This window comes from Oncorhynchus keta, chromosome 5 (genome assembly GCF_023373465.1).
Source record: "Oncorhynchus keta strain PuntledgeMale-10-30-2019 chromosome 5, Oket_V2, whole genome shotgun sequence".
NCBI classification, from domain to species: domain Eukaryota; kingdom Metazoa; phylum Chordata; class Actinopteri; order Salmoniformes; family Salmonidae; genus Oncorhynchus; species Oncorhynchus keta.
The window spans coordinates 2,433,282-2,449,893 of record NC_068425.1 but is presented as its reverse complement, the minus strand read 5'-3'; the positions used below and the strand labels follow the sequence as shown (position 1 = coordinate 2,449,893).

At 40.1% G+C, this 16,612-nt stretch overlaps 1 protein-coding gene and 1 long non-coding RNA gene across 3 annotated transcripts in view; one reads left to right on the top strand and one right to left on the bottom strand.

Annotated features, from left to right (window-relative positions):
- Positions 1-2,741: 2,741 nt before the first annotated feature.
- On the top strand, positions 2,742-5,360 carry LOC118384275 (uncharacterized). Of its 2 annotated transcripts, XM_035770662.2 has the most exons (11): positions 2,742-2,891; positions 3,051-3,235; positions 3,312-3,415; positions 3,692-3,783; positions 3,943-4,123; positions 4,292-4,397; positions 4,477-4,565; positions 4,643-4,734; positions 4,862-4,969; positions 5,086-5,127; positions 5,222-5,360. In XM_035770662.2, the coding sequence occupies exons 1-10, from the start codon at positions 2,828-2,830 to the stop codon at positions 5,100-5,102; spliced, it is 1,038 nt and encodes a 345-aa protein (XP_035626555.1). In that variant the 5' UTR covers positions 2,742-2,827; the 3' UTR covers positions 5,103-5,127; positions 5,222-5,360. The 2 variants fall into 2 exon arrangements, with proteins under 2 accessions (XP_035626555.1, XP_052374400.1); XM_052518440.1 differs by lacking the exon at positions 5,086-5,127.
- A 4,092-nt stretch (positions 5,361-9,452) lies between these two features.
- Positions 9,453-16,612, bottom strand: part of LOC127929957 (uncharacterized) — a 45,725-nt gene continuing 38,565 nt past the window's right edge. The window contains exon 2 of the long non-coding RNA XR_008136391.1: positions 9,453-10,566. This is a non-coding gene — a long non-coding RNA (uncharacterized LOC127929957). The remainder of the gene's footprint in view (positions 10,567-16,612) is intronic.

Here is a 16,612-nt window from a genome sequence, read left to right as displayed (position 1 = left end):
TCCTGCGGCGTTCACGTTCACAGATTCTCTCCTGTACTTCCCTCGCAGTCCATTTCTCAGCAGACTTGTATTGGAATACTGCTGCCAGTTTGGGGTCAGGGCAGTATGTTACAAACATCCTAACGACATCAGAGTTGGAGTTGTTACCTTGTCTCTTAAGGCCCTCGTCAGCGACATCTACGGCCTTGTTGAATCGAACCCAGTACTCCATAACAGCCTCTCCGGGTACAGGTTTAGTATTGTAAAAATCAGCCAAAGGCATGTATGAACAGGCCAATTTGCTGAAATTCTGTTTCAGAATGTCAAATACTATCTCTGGCTTCTCTGTAGGATCAACTGTTGTCTCATTGCGTAAATGTATCTTTACCGTGTCTCTTGCTTTGCCAGATAATCGACTAACCATCTCATCTGATTGTTCCCCAACAGGACATCCCTTCCTCCTCAAGTATATTCTCATCAACTGCTCCCATTCATGAATGGAGCATTTGTCTGTAACATCTCCTCTATATGTAGGAGGTTCCTTTATGTCTGATTGCATGACGAGCTTAATTTGACTGAGATCTACATATCCTACCGACTCTGAATGATGATCACTTATCTTTTCTGTACTTACTGGTGGCTCATAAGTACTGGACCTGCCACTCTGTATTTCTTCCCTAATGGAGCTCCCTATTTCCTGGGCTAGCCACCAGCTCAGCTAGACCATCTACAGGGGCAGTTGGATTAACACTAGATGAAGGGCTTTCATCCAATTTTTTTGTGGAGCAAAACATGGGGGAACCTTCTGCACCTACACACTTTACAGGGGTTTGATCAGAGTATGAGAAAAACCTCCCCCTCTCAGCAGTGAATTTGGGTTCATCACCATTATAAGATGTCATGCCACTAAACCACTAAAGTTACATTAAAATGTCTGTTGATGAACACACTTCTATGTTGGTTAACGATAAACAGTGCTCTCAATACATTGTTGTCAGAAAAAAAAATAAACAGGAAAAAAGACTGTAGTTCCGATTTTTGCCACAAGGCGGCGAGAGCACCTCAATTATATAATTAGTCTCTAGAGCAGCAGCGCCGCGGTGATTGAGCTGACGTCGATCAACGATGAATCCGGGTCTCGAAGGCACCAATGTAACCGGTGCTATACTGCACCGCTATAATCTGCGTTGTGTGTGGTTGATTGAGACTATAGATGTGGACTTTGGAAATCAGGTAGTTTTAATTAAGCAGAAATCACTCTCTGCATCTTGCATCTGCATCCAAAAGGAAATAAAACATTTGTAGAGCACATATGTTCTGAGAATTCGTTGCCTCTTTCTCTCAATGCATCAAAATGATTTTCGAATACAAAAATTAATACAGCCTCTCCTTGTTATACATAACATATTTTACATCGATAAAACCACATACCTGCATCCAAAAGGAAATAAAACATTTGTAGAGCACACATGTTCTGAGAATCGTCGCCTCTTTCTACAACAGATGCACAATAGGAGGGACTGAGATCATTCGAGGAGCTAGCCATCGTTCACACATACAATAGCATACAAAATGCAATTGCCATACTGACTGTAGGAAAGTCCACCAAAGTTTTTGCCAGAGAATTGACTGTTAATTTCTCTACCATAAACTGCCTCCAATTTCGTTTTAGAGAATTTGGCAGTTCGTCCAACCGGCCTCACAAACGCAGACCACGTGTAACCACTCCAGCCCAGGACGTCCACATCTGGCTTCTTCACCTGAGGGATCCTCTGAAACCAGCAACCCTGACAGCTGATGAAACTGAGGAGTATTTATGTCTGTAATAAATCCCTTTTGTGGAGAAAAACTCATTCTGATTGGCTTGGCCTGGCTCTCCTGTGGCTGCGCACTTGCCCTCCCAGTCCCATCCATGGCTGCACCCCTGCTCTCCCTGTCCCAGCCATGGCTGCACCCCTGCTCTCCCTGTCCCACCCATGGCTGCGCCCCTGCACAGTCCTGTGAAATACATAGATTGAGGCCTAATGAACTTAATTCAATTGACTGATTTCCTTATATGAAATGTAACTCGGAAAAATCTTTCATTGTTGCTTGCGACGTTTATATTTTGGCTCAGTATAGTTAACGTTAGCAAACTCTGCATTCTATACGGTTACGCCAGTGGCCTGCTGCGATGCCCACTATATAGCGCTTTTCAGATCTATTCATATATTTAGCTACGGCAGATAGCTAGACCATTCAGTATGTAAACTAGCGGGCTTGGCCACCAATTAAATGGCTGGTCTTACCTTAACCTTGATCAGCATTTTGACTGTCGCAAAAAATACATAATCCACATTTAGTGTGGTACTGTCAAATTGAGCAAACCAGATTGTTCAATCTTTTTGATTCAACTTTACCTAGGATAGGGTAAGTAATCCTTCTCACCCCCTAAAAAGATTTAGACGCACTATTGTAAGTGGCTGTTCCACTGGATGTCATAAGGTGTATGCACCAATTTGTAAGTCGCTCTGGATAAGAGCGTCTGCTAAATGACTTAAATGTAAATGTAAATGTAAACTTTATATCCTGTGTAGGTCACTATTCCGTCCGTCCATCGTGTTTCGTGGGACGCTTTGCAGACTACTTTATGAGGAAAATATGTGACTATTACAATTTTTACTTTTAAAAACCATAAAAATTCAAGGATGTTTTCAGACCAGGAAATACCAAAACTGATGATGTTGGTAAGTTTTTAGGTCTATAATTATCGCTCCTTGACCTCGCACAGGTGTTCAGAATTAAGATGATTAGGATCAATTGGTCCATAAATATTTCTAGTTTGTAGGCACTCCTAGATCATTCAGTCATGTCTCTCCTTTGGCAATGTGCAATTGGTTTGGCTGTCGTAGCAGCAAGCGCTGCCAATGAAGGTACGTCTAATAATGAACGCATAATATGATTATGTAGCGCTGATACCATGTTAACTTGAATAGGCTACTTATCTCATGCTGACCGCCTAACAGACTAGCCAAGTTGTGGTGTTGGCTCTTGAGATGAGAATGATGACATTATCAAATGTATATTTTTAGATTTGAATGTGGATTGTGAGAAACACTCCATTAAAGTGACATGGAAGGTCGGTCCAGAGTTGGTTGAACATGCTGCCCGTCTTTTCCTTGGACACTGTGTTCCGTCCACATTTTCTGTTCTTCCCACGGGAGAAGGGATGGCGACATTCCACTACAACCTCAATGGCTGTGCCATCAAGAAACGGGTAATGTCCAACTCTTGACCCAATGCATGCCATTTTGGATCCTACGACTACTAATGCTTCTCCTTCTATTCCCCAGGTGACTGGCAAAAAACACATCTATTCAACCAGCCTGACTTACAGACCTAACCGAAAGCCCAAACCTGCTGCTATTAGTCACCATATTAAGTGTGTTTACATAAGGTAACCATCTATGCCAGGGGTACTCAACTCTTACCCTAAAGAGGTCTGGTGCCTGCTGTCTTTCAGTTCTACTTTTATCATTCATTGCACACCTGGTGTCCCGGGTCTAAATCAGTCCCTAATTAGAGGGGAATGACATTTTTTAAATGCAGTGGCACTCAGTTGAGTTTTAGGGCTCTATTGGGTGTAGTGTACTCTAGCTATGGTGTTGGTATCAAATCTTCCTAAGCCTCTGCCACCTTCATTATTGAACTAAACATTCCCCCTTGTATGTAGACCTGAGGGATGGATTCCCCCATTCCTTATCCCTGCCTATGGTAGTGCTGAGGGTCATGGAGGATTGGTTTTCCACATGGCACTCCTCAATGGTGAGTGACTCATACAACATCAATTATTGTAAGAATGTGGTCAGTCAACTTACCTGGTAAAGAAATTCCTAGCAGAGGACACTGCCCGAAGCCAGTTGAAACCTGTGGCTGTACAGTACGTATGAGCATTGTGCCCCTTCCCCTCTCTGTTGCATGTAGAAGACCTTACTGGTCTGGCTAAAAGCAGCCTGTTTCCCTTGGGCTCTTTCATCCCCATCTGGGCAGCAGTGGATCAGAAGGACCATCAGCCCTTGCTGCTGCTCTTGGAGGAGTGTGTGGCGGCCACAACACCAGAACTGCAGTCTGCGAGCCTGGTGTACCCCATCATCACCAACAAGGGGTATGTACCAGACCTGGCTATGGCCATGTAGGGTGCACGTTTTGGTTTTTGACTGCCTAGTGCTACACAGCCTATTCAAATGTTGAAAAGTATTGAATACATTTTAAAGTGAGCTTATTTGCTGGCTGGAAGTTCTGTTTGTCTGCTCATTGCACAATGCATTTTCAGTTGCCTTGCTGATGGGAAGACTGGGAACTCCAGGTTCCTGCCTAGGTACCACTCGTCTGCTATTCTGCTTTACCTGCAGTCCTTCAAGTTTGCCTTAGGCGAGGAAGTGAGTGGACCACAAGTTCTCGGTATGACTGGGTTGTTTTCATACTGTAGCTCTTGACTGTTCTCTTATTTCACCCCAGGTGTATATTCATTGTAAGCTTGTTGCATGGGACCCTGAGGTTTTTGATATAGAAAAGAAGACCTGCCACTACATTAAAGAGACTGGAGAGTAAGTATTGGTCACATTCTTTAACATTGGACCATAATGATGTTAGTGCCAATGCAACAGCCAACTTCTATTCATAGATGGGAGCTGCTGGACGACCCGTCTCAAAGTGACCTCTGCAAGTGCTGTGACTCGAGTTGCAAGCCTCGGTTGAAGAGGGGTGTGGATTCAGGTATTTTGAGGCACTTCATTTCAAGCCTGACTAAACTGTAGTTTCATATTCATTTGAGCTGATCACTCTTGAGTTCTGATTGGACTGCAGCTTGAAGTAATTTATATATATATATTTTTTTTCTCAGAACCCCAGGGCCTGGTTCAAAACTCTGTTCTTGGACCGCTCACAATAGTGGAACACTCTGAAACCCGGATCCCCAGTGAATTTGTAAAATATCCTACTGTAGAACAAGGTTGGTGATTTTGGCATTGAAGACTAGTTTACACTTGGCTTTTAATTTGGCATCAAAGCTGATACAATTAACTTGAACCTGTAACCTACTCATCTGTCATTGTGTTCTGTATTCAGTTGACTGGTTGGTGTAATGGTCTGGAACACTTTGCTTGTCAGGTGTGTGTGTGTGTGTGTGTGCTGGTTATTTTACTGTAACATCCCCTAACGGCAATGAGATGCATGTTACTAACAATTCTTCAACCTGTTACAGGGATGGTTGTATTTTCTGTCTCTACAGCCATCTAATTGTAGGTGGCCTGAAGGGTGCATCACTTTCCACTATCCCCAGTATGGATATGAAGTCCTTTGACTTGAGCATGTTTCAATAAAATGAGTACTTTACAATGGTATTTGTTTCTAATGGTTGTCAAAATGCTATGATCCTGATGAGATGTACCCTAAATCCAGTAGTGCGGAGCTGGTATCTACACAAAATAGCCAAGAGGTGACCATTTGGTTGTAAGATCTCAATGAGTGCTCAGTGTTTTGCGACTTCGTGTTCTGGACTTTCCAGTGTCCTGATTACTCTTGAACTGTAACACTTACTTCTCTTGACATAATTAGTTTGCTAATGATAGCCACAGCAGGTGTTCATGCAATGGTAACGCTATTTGAAAGATTGTCATAAGTGAACCTGCTTATTGTTGGCTATACTTCAGCAGTAGCCCGCCCCAATATCAAATTGACAAGCTAAGTTTAGGGATTGTAGGTGGCTGATGGCAATGCTTAGGTAACAATTCAGGAAACACTTTTTTGGGGGGAAGAGTGCTCATCAGGGGAATTTACCCCAAAGATCTTGGTTTCAGTGTCTTTCATACTTCACTGGCAAAAATGTCTACCTTTCTAACAGTTTAACTAGACGATCATTCGCATAAGGCAAGATTTAAAATCCCAGCAGTTCAAGAGCAAATTGGTTTTGGCACATTCATTGACATATAACTGATTAAACATTTCATAACACTGGCATTTCCCCTCTGACGGGTCACAAATGAATTCTACCCCAGTTGAATTTCAGCATAGCTCATGAGCCCAGTACTTGACCTGTATCTGGTAACAACTCATTACAGGCCAAGCGTCGGGTTTCTTTCTCCCTTTTGAAAATGTTTTCTTTGCGTTGTCCTCCAGGAACCTCTTGTGGGGTAAAGATGTCGACTGTCGCTGACTTGGCATTTTCCTTGGCCTGGGGGGCGACTCCAATATGGCTGCTGTTTTTGGACCTGGTACTTTTGAACAGGAACTCATGACTATTTGGTTCAATAATTATGGGCTCCTGAGTGGCGCAGAGGTATTAAGGCACTGCATTTCGGTGCTGGAGGCGTAACTACAGACCCTGAATCGACTGGCCGTGATTGGGAGTCCCGTAGGGCGGCGCACGATTGGCCCAGCATTGTTAGGGTTTTTCCGGGGTAGGCGGTCATTTTAAATAAGAGTTTGTTCTTTACTGACTTGCCTAGTTAAATGTGTGCTGACGTTTCCCTTACCAACATTTGGAGGAAGATCACAGGAGACCTGTGGGGTGTGTCGTGGAAAATTCCTGTATTACCAAATTATGAGAGCAAACCACACGCAAGTCAGTTATATAAAGTCCATATTTAATTATGAGCTTCACTATAGCCCTGTGACTCAGATCAATTCAGTGTCTATAAATTCATTCTGAGTGCTTACAGAACAATTCTAAGTATAATTTATAGTGAAGACACACCCATATCAACTCACATGACAATTAACAGATCTTAGGAACATTACAAAGGAAGACTACTTGAGAGAGGAGTATCCCATAGCCAGACAGCATTAGCTATAAATTATCGTTCAGTTTGGTCTCCTAAACGAAGTTCTTATCCACTTCTTGGTACCACTTAGGACCAAAACATTACCTCATCCAATGGCATATGTCAATTGTCAATTCGAGATACTCCAATCTCAAATACACCCCCACCTGGACAAGATCAGAAAAGACAGTGAGCCTCCTAGGCTTTACACTAAATCAAGATAAGGACAACCTCAGAGGGGACATGTAATAGTTACTGACACATTCCCATAAGAAGACAAGCCTGACCTCTCCCCTCTCTGGGGCACAAGTAACTTTCCCCACATAAGCATACTTATGAAAATTGATAAAACATCTTATTTATTAATGTTACCTAAATAATTTGGATTCTGACACAACAGGTGGAAGTTGTTTCGGAGGTTGATGTGGCAGGGGTAGAGGTCATGGTGGGTGTGAAGCCTACAGCTCGAGCCAGACTGGTTGCTTGTGGGATATACGGATGGATAATCCTGAGTGCTGCTTCATAAAACTGTTAAAACCAGTCTATGCCTGCCAACTGCCTTTCCTTATTCAATGTGTTTTGGATTCCCATCCTCTCCGCCAGGTCAACTGACCCGTAACCTAATTCCTATTCTGAACCTAGCCTAACCGTAAACCCTATTCATATGCCATTTAGCATATGCTTTTATCCTAACCCCAAACCTTATTCTAATCCTAACCCTGGCTCCTATTCTACTTCCGACGACCATAATCCTGATAACTGGGGATTATCTGACTATGATAACAGACATATTATGCTAACTAGCTGGCACGCATTTAATTCACCTCAGACTTTCTGCTAGTTAGGTTGCTATCTAGCTAACTTGGCTAGTCAGTGCCTAAATTACAGCTAGATACAAATGATCAACAATAAAGAGAGATATCTTGCCGCATTGGTGTGGCAGACGGATTCCTGTCCTCAACATACTAACCTAACATATTACCACTTTACTAATAAAATCAAAATGTTTCCCTCTAAAGAAATGGATGATTTATCTTAAGGCTTCCTTACATGTATATATCAAAAAACAAAATGTATCTAACTTCATTGGATTATATATACAACTTTTTCTAAATGATAAATTATTAAATACATTTAACTCAAAATTGTTTGATGGCATGACTTCAAAAATGTTGAAATAGACATTTGTTGTTGTGAGAATTTCAGAGGGGAGGGCACGTCCTACCCCAGGGTGCGTCTCGCCCCATAGTACCCTATATCCCAGTTGATTTGATGGTACATTTACAGCACTTCTAAGCGATGAATAAGAAATGGCAAAGTTCCAATTCCAAACAAGCTTATGTCTCTTTCTGTACCTGTTCAAATACTCTGGAAATAATATATGCCATTTAGCAGACGCTTTTATCCAAAGCGACTTACAGTCATGTGTGCATACATTCTACGTATGGGTGGTCCCGGGAATCGAACCCACTACCCTGGCGTTACAAGCGCCATGCTCTACCAACTGAGCTACAGAAGGACCAACCTCCCTTAATTTATCTGGTATGAACTTGAGTATCTAGATGAGTATCAGTCTGAAATGAAAGCCCAAATGTTGACCAGGTCAAAGCACCCTGCTGCTGTGAGACAGGTGGTCACACATGTCCAGATGCCTGTACTTTGAAGATGAAGTGACATCTCGTCCGGTGTCTCCTTAACCAGAGTGAGGTAATTGTCACACCCTCTAATCAAACTGAAGGAAACTGCATGCAAACCTTGATAAGCTTACTTGATCGTGTGCAAACGCAGAACACTCAGACAACAGTAACACCGCAGCACCCACCTAACCAAGGGTTCTCTTACAGGAAATATTGCAAGGTGTGTAACGGTTCAAACCACTCTACACTTGCACACTGTAGAAGGGAGGGTCTGTGTTGGTCATTCTTTGAGTCAGTGCACTGGAAGAAAAACTGTCCGAAGTCTGGGCCTAGATACAGTGAGGAGGACACACGAGCAACCAATGGAGCGGAGCCGTTAAACTAGCGGGCCCGCATTTGGAGGGGGGATATGTGGGTGAAGAGAAACAAACCCTTGAGTGTGATGAAGATTTAGAACGACGATATGTGAACGCATGTAGTACAGCACCAGAAGGGGTTCGGGTCATGTAGTACAGCACCAGAAGGGGTTCGGGTCATAGCGCAGAATATACAGAGTAGTGCCATTTGATGAACTGTTTTATGCCCCAGTCACTGTAAATAACCAGTTCCAATTGAAAGGGATGCTTGACACTGGCTCCATGGCCTGTACTTTAAGCGAAGCAGCAGAACAAAGAATGCTGGCGGGAAATATGTGTCTAGAGAAGAAGCCACTATGAGAGCCAGTCATTCTCGTTGGTGTAGGGGGGGAAAACAAAATGCATGTATGAAGTTGACCTTAATGTGTATGGAATTAGTTGTTTAGTCCCTGTGCTCATAGTCCCAGGTCAGCATGATGATCTCATTCTCGGTACAAACTTGATAAAACATCTTATGCATCAAATGAAGGGTACTGACGAGTACTGAGACTCATATCAGAATGTGCTTCTGTTACTGTAATTTAATTATGCCAATGTGCTTTCATCAATTGAAAGCCCTTAATCTATTTTATGAGAATTTCTAAGATTTCTTGTTTGCATAAAATAGACGCAGACCAGTCTTTCAATAATAGGTAATAGAATTTATTCTCGGAGCGCGCTCCCACTTAATTACGAACAGCAGTTTATATACAGATCATGGGGTCATTTCATTGCTTTAACAGAATCCCCTCCTCTCGACCGGGACAAAGTGAGGTGAAAAGTTCATTCTAACACACTCCCAGATAACTTTTGACCCCTCAACATCATCGATCACCACTGAACTGACAGTTCTAATTAACAGAAAACTTAGGAATGCACTCACTGTCTTATCTAAAAACCCCAGAGCTAAGTTTCTGTAGGGTCAACCATAGGCTAACGACCTTATTTGTTTTCACAGTCCACAACCCATTTGTTTTATTGCTAGTTGGAATGGTGTTCATTAACTTTTATTACTCCTTGTCCGTGTCTCACAATCCCACCTTATGAACTCATATAGTTAATCAGATATAATAAAACAGAGTATAAGTTTACTTAGTTACAGTTCCATTTAAAATGATTTGTTCAGTCATTTTAATCATAATTTCCTAACAATCCACCCTCAAAATGACTTAACTCATACCATCATTAAACACCACATGGAAATATCAATGATATGCTAGAAGAAGACAACCAGTACATGCATGTACATAATCAACTTCAATGACTGTTCTAACCTACATCAGAATCTTACTTCTACTGATCAGGATTTTCTGTTAATCTTCATGAAAAAACAGTCTAGACATTGAATTTAATTTAAATTTCCTAAACATCAAATATGGTCTCCCCGCGAGTGAAAGGATCCGGATTCTTCTATTACGTCCAAGCCATGTATTTTGTATTCCACTGGTCAGAGCTTAGGATTGGTCCATATATCACCATCTGAAGTGTCATCGATTTCTCCAGAGTCCTGGAAATGATAACTTTCATACACGCAATCAACCACATCCGAACAAAACTAACACAGTCACACAGGTGAAGGTAGCCCACAACACAGTAATCATAACATTTTTCCATCTTCCAAACATACTGTCAACCCAATTAGTCAGAGAAGTATCCACCCCTGAGTTTATTTCCAACTCGTGAACTAGGGTGTGTAAACCAGACAAGGCCTTGGTCACTGATCCATCCTAACTGTATATCCTGGAGTCAAATTACCTCCATATACACTCCCACCCTCTTCAGCCAGCAAACATCCAAGACTATTCTATTCTGCCAAGTCATTCATTACATCTCCAATATAATTGGTGAAGCACTGTGGATTTTTAATAGATATAATTGATCCAATCCACATTCTCATTGAGAGTGGACCACCAAAAAATACTTGACTCTCATCCTGCCAGGATCTAATTTATAGCTTTGATCTCATCTGCCACCCTTGGAACCACAATGTTATTAATACAAACCCTATCATCAAAAGACCCAGTCGGAGTACTTATTTTCTCCCGTTTAGTCAACATCATGTCATGGTGTTGAATGAGTGTGAAGGGCATTCTCAAATGTACCAGTACACATACCTCTGTTCAATTAGCCAGTAATACTCGGCCATCATGTCATTCTCCCACACAACCAACAGATGTGAGCCCTGGGCCTCCTTATCTTACTGAAATCCCCAGATCTCAACCAGCCTGCCAAATCACTCATTGGTCGCATCAGAAGTAACATTATCCGTCCTATTGCAATACTGATTTTGCCCCACATATTTCCCAGGAGTACTATCCTGAATCAAACAGTAAACAGTCTCCCGTTGCCTCTGTGAAAGGAGGAAGCTCAGATTTCAGAGGAACATGTGGATATAAATAGTGCAAATCCATACAACTTATTATCTGGCTTTCCTGCTTCCATGAATAGTTTTACCATACAGGCTGTTCCCTTAGGTGAATAATTCAATTTCTGAACTATCCACACCGGCTCTTGGCTTTGGACAACTCCACAGTCAGTATCTGCTTTGTCAGGGACTCTGCTTGTATTCTACTGACTATAGAGCTATCAGCTGCTCTAACTTTTTCTACCTGGAATGCACTAGGTTATCAACTGAAACCCTTACTTTCACTACACTCCATCTCCTTCCATGCTGGGTATGTAGATTTATGTAGCCTTCTCACATGATGTGAGCTATAACATGTTTCCATGAACTACACAGAGACTTGCATAGATGTCTTCCATAATAGCTACTCTTAGTCCTGAACTGCCAAGGAGTCAGAGACACCACTTGGTCTACATAGAACTCCACTGAGACATCCCTCCCTATCCTACTCTCACTTCCTGTTTATCCAGATCAAGTGATCTCTTATGCTTGGTTAATACTAATTTCTCCTTGTTTAACTATATCAATATTACCCTCTGGCCTTCTCGGGTTCATGGTGTAGTAATAAGGTCTCCCAACCATACAGCTTAGGATGGACAGCTCACCTATAAAGCCCCACCCTCTTCCAGAAAACACATCATTAGCAAGAGTCAGACACATTTTCACTTCTATGAACAAGAACAGTAAGGAAAGGTAACAGGTAAGGTATTCTTCATTCGAGAGATGGCCCCCAGAATTCTGTTAATTCCAGTTCTCCTCTCGAACTCTGTTATTGTTTACAGTGTAAATATGTCCTACCCTCCCGCAGTGTGATATGAATCCGGGTAGTTATTTCAGCTAGCTGTCACCAGGAGTCCTTGGTATGGACTCCAACAGGCCTCAGGGACTGGATTGAGTGACTTCACCTGTAATTCACCTGTAGTGCATATAATCTTGGACATACAGGTTTGGTGAGCGTCTGCTAAATGACTTAAATGTAAATGTAAATGTTAACAAACAGTTTCTCATTTGTTCTATCTGATTATATCTTTAACTTCTATACCTACTTGTTAGCTTTTTTTTTTATCAGTTAATTATCCCGTAGGTCACATCCTATCCTAGAACACAATTTACCCATCCCCTTTGTTACCTGGCTCTGCCCAGGTAACAACCTTGCCTACTCTAAACAATGACTTAGGTAAGATTAGTAAATTATCCTTATGTCTGACATCATCATGTAGGAGCCCCTTTCATTTTCCACATGTCCAATTCTCCCTTGGGCGTCCATTCATGTCAATCCTGTACCAATTCTCTGTCAAGTTTCTTATCTACTTTAAGAAGTATCTGTGCTACTTATACATTTTCTTAAATATATATATTTACCGATTTAAACCGTAACCCTTTTCTCTCATATCTCTCAAATACCACTAAGCTTCTAACTGTTTGACTTTATCTAAAGTCATTGATTTTAGAAAAAACATGTCTATGAGTGGCAATCTCTAAAGTCCTTACATTTACTTAATCAATCTATCTTAATCCTAACAATAATCCTAAATCATCACAGATGTCCTATATTCCTGTTAAATTTAATAATATTTAAAAAACCTCCTAATAGTCAAATAAAGTCTAAACAAATGCTAACCATATCAAAATTATTCCTATACTAACAAGTTCTTTCCTTCAGGGACCCTCAGTATTCTATCTGACAATAACATGAATTTAATATATGTTGCAAAGTGTGGAATACCTTATCTACAGTAATTTATCACCCCTAAGAACTGAAACGTATTTTTCTATGTAATTCCCTGCCCTATTGGCTTAATATATCTCCTATCCAAACCTCAATGTATCTTATCTTTCCCTATTTATTCTCAATGATAAAGAGGATTTTTTTCTCTGTTATAATACCAAATCAATAATAGCCCATTCAAAAATTTCACAGCTAATGTTGTAAAACAGAATCCTGAACCACTTTCTCATTTGCGGTTTAAACAATAATTCTAACCCCAAACTAAAACTCCATTATAATTAATTTACCTTAAAACTAATAACCCAAATGACCACATTCATGATACAAATGACTCTCCCCTGAGGCTGATCAGACCTCAAAAGATAGCCATGATAAGGTCAATAGGTCATACCACCCTTTTATAGTCATGTTCCATACTACATTAGACATATTAAAGAACCCTTTATCCTTCAAATAAAAAAAATTCACTTGTGTAATTAAAACGCATAAAATAAAAACTCATAAAGTTCCATATGTGAGCATGCCTCTTTAAAATACCTTTGCACTAAAACAAATAGTCCTAACAAATGTTTTATGTGTATATATTTGCAAACCTTAATGATTAATCAAAACTTCCAGGCCTTTTTCAATTTGGTTGTTTATGGCCTCACTCTCCCCAAGATTATAATCCCAGGAAACCTCTAAAAGTGAGACACCTAAACATCAATTTTCCCAGAAGAACACAACACGCCTAACTAGCATTCACTATGCTAGTTCGATTCAGAAACTCAAAAGTGAACTATAAACTAAACCTAATGATAACTCAAATCATTAATCATAAGTTTTAAACAACGTCAATGTATATGTTTACTTAAATGAACATGCTACCCTTAGACACAATTAACCCGATAACATTATTATCAAATGTATTACTTTTTCCCTTGTACATTTCTCAGGGTAAGAAATCCGTAATTGAATCCCAGATATTTAAGAAAAATGTAAACGTATTTTCCCTTGGCTCCTTCAACTCACATATTTTAGATAACTTCCATCCGTTCCGGTATAAAGAATCCTACTTAAACACACCAGAACAAATGCTTAATTAAGTTAAATCAACTCCTAGAATAAACAATCATCAGTAACCAAATAAACAAACCACTTTTATCAGCAAAAAACAAACTATACAAAAACTCACTACTATAATGCTTCAGATGACAAAATTACTCAGAGACTCACGTTTACATCTCAATAAAACAAAACACCATCTGCATGTTTCTCAAGAAAAAACAACTTGCCCCTGTAACAGATGTCTACGTATCAGGGGAAAAGCTCAAATAACCAAATTCAACCTAGCTAGTTTCCCGAAACATATGCAATTATACTTTACTATAGAGGTTGCTTTTCAACATTAATACCCTAAACATTGTTCCACATAATGGAAACAGCGCTCAAATTCACTGGTGTTACATAAACAATCAAACCAGGAATCAATAACCATCAGAATCCATTATCACAATGTTTTACGATTCAGACATTCAATCACCCTTTCTCATAGCCTAATACAGTCCAAATAAACACCACAAATCAATGATGCCCACCTAGCGAATCAGCTGCTAGTTTTTAGCATCTTTCCTGACGACTTACATACATACTCCTTTTAAAAATGTATTTGGACATTTTTATCAACTTCTGAAAAGTGACTCAAAACAATAATGCACGCATTTTCCTTCTAAAAGACACAAACAATTTTCTCCGTTACCACCAGTCACAACATCATTTCCGTGGCGACAAAAGTGCCTTGCGAGTGATGTCATCAACAAGCGCTCAACCTCGACCCTATCCGCAACGACTTTCAATGAATTGTAAATAATTGTTGGCTGTCTGCAGCAACAGTAGTTCGTTCGGGTTCGATAAACCAAACCTAATTTATCACATCTGTTGAATCCTGAATTAGAGTTTACAACATCAATCTACATCTCTCATCTCCCAATTCGCTAAATTTATAAGAACATTTTGATGGGCACAAATCTATCGTAATTGTTTCCCTGTTATTATTCAGAATTAATTTGATTTAAGTTACTGTCTCGTCTTTAATTTAGCATTTTAATTACGACTCTATTCCCAATACATTATTCAAACAGATAATTTAGTGAACAGACATCGCATCAATTGCATCATTGCATCAAAATTCGCTTCATCCTTATTTTAAGTTGAATGAATTAGTCTTTCAATTTGAACCAAACAAGCTATTTAAAACGTTCAGTTTATATCTGATACCAATACTAGTGACTATAACTTTCTCTGTAAAACAATTAGTTTAATTACAACCAAACACTCAGATATACATTTTTTTTAGTTAATGCCTCAGCTGGGAACCAAACCCTGGACTGCAGTTTGTAAGACTGCTACGCTCACCACTATACCACCAACAATATGGAACTGACTAAGATTCTCCGCAAATAGACCCATTTTACAGTTGTCTATATTTCTAGCTCCGGCATCTAGACAACAGAAAATAGCCCTAATTTAACAACCCAAAGTTTTCCCTCAGTTAGGATTCTCATTAATCTCGCTCTCTTTGTATCTGACCCTTCTTTTTTTTACCCGATTGTCGCCTCTGACCTTCCCCTCAGTTAAATTACAATATAGATGGTGACGTTTGCAGGGAGTGTTACACTCCTGGGCGAAATGTCCAATTTCGTTACAATTAAAACATTTGATATTTTTCTTTTGACTCACCTTATCCTCTTTTCTCGACTTTATAACTCTCGTCTCCCGTTAGTTCCGGCACCTCCTTTGAGGAATTTCTACCCATCTTTAATCCTTACCGTTACTAGTAGCTATGGTATTTAATCACTTATCTATGCCTTTCTATATTTAATTTTCTATGTGCGTGTATTTCTATGAATCTGCTATTTACCATTACTTAGTTCCTTTAGTTGCTTTTCTGTCTGACTATGTGTGTGTCTCTTTAATGATAATCAGTATGTATTTCTCCTTTCTGGAAACCTCAACTATAGAGGACTTTTGATTGGACATTACATTTCACCCGTATACAATTATAAGCTCATTATAAACTATTGTTCCTTGGGACTTTCAACGTTAATATCTCATATCTCACTACTCTAGAATAGGTGTCCCTCTCCTCCCCTTAGATATGAATCTCTTTCAGTATTGAATGGGTTCAGTTAAAGATTCTTGTTTGCATAAAATAAGACGGAGACCAGTCTTATCAATAATAGGTAACATAATTTATTCTCGGAGGCGGCTGCCACATTACCACGAGCAACAGTTTATATACAATAACATGATGTCATTTCATTGCTTAACAGAATCCCCTCCCTCTTGACGGGACAAAGGGAACTTTAAAAGTTCATTCTGAACCCCCTAGCACATACACAGGACACACAACACAACTGAATTAACTTTTGACCCCTCAACATTATCGATCACCACTTAGCTGACAGTTCTAATTAACAGAAAACCTAGGAATGCACTCACTGCCTTATCTAAAACACCCCAGAGCTCAGTTTCATCAGTTCAACCATAGGTTAACTACCTTATATGTTTACTTAATCCACAACCCATTTCTTTCTTCCCAGTTGGAATGGTGTTCATTAACTTTAATTACTCCTTGTCCGTGTGCCTTCTTATGAACTCATATTGTTAATCAGATATAATAAAATAGA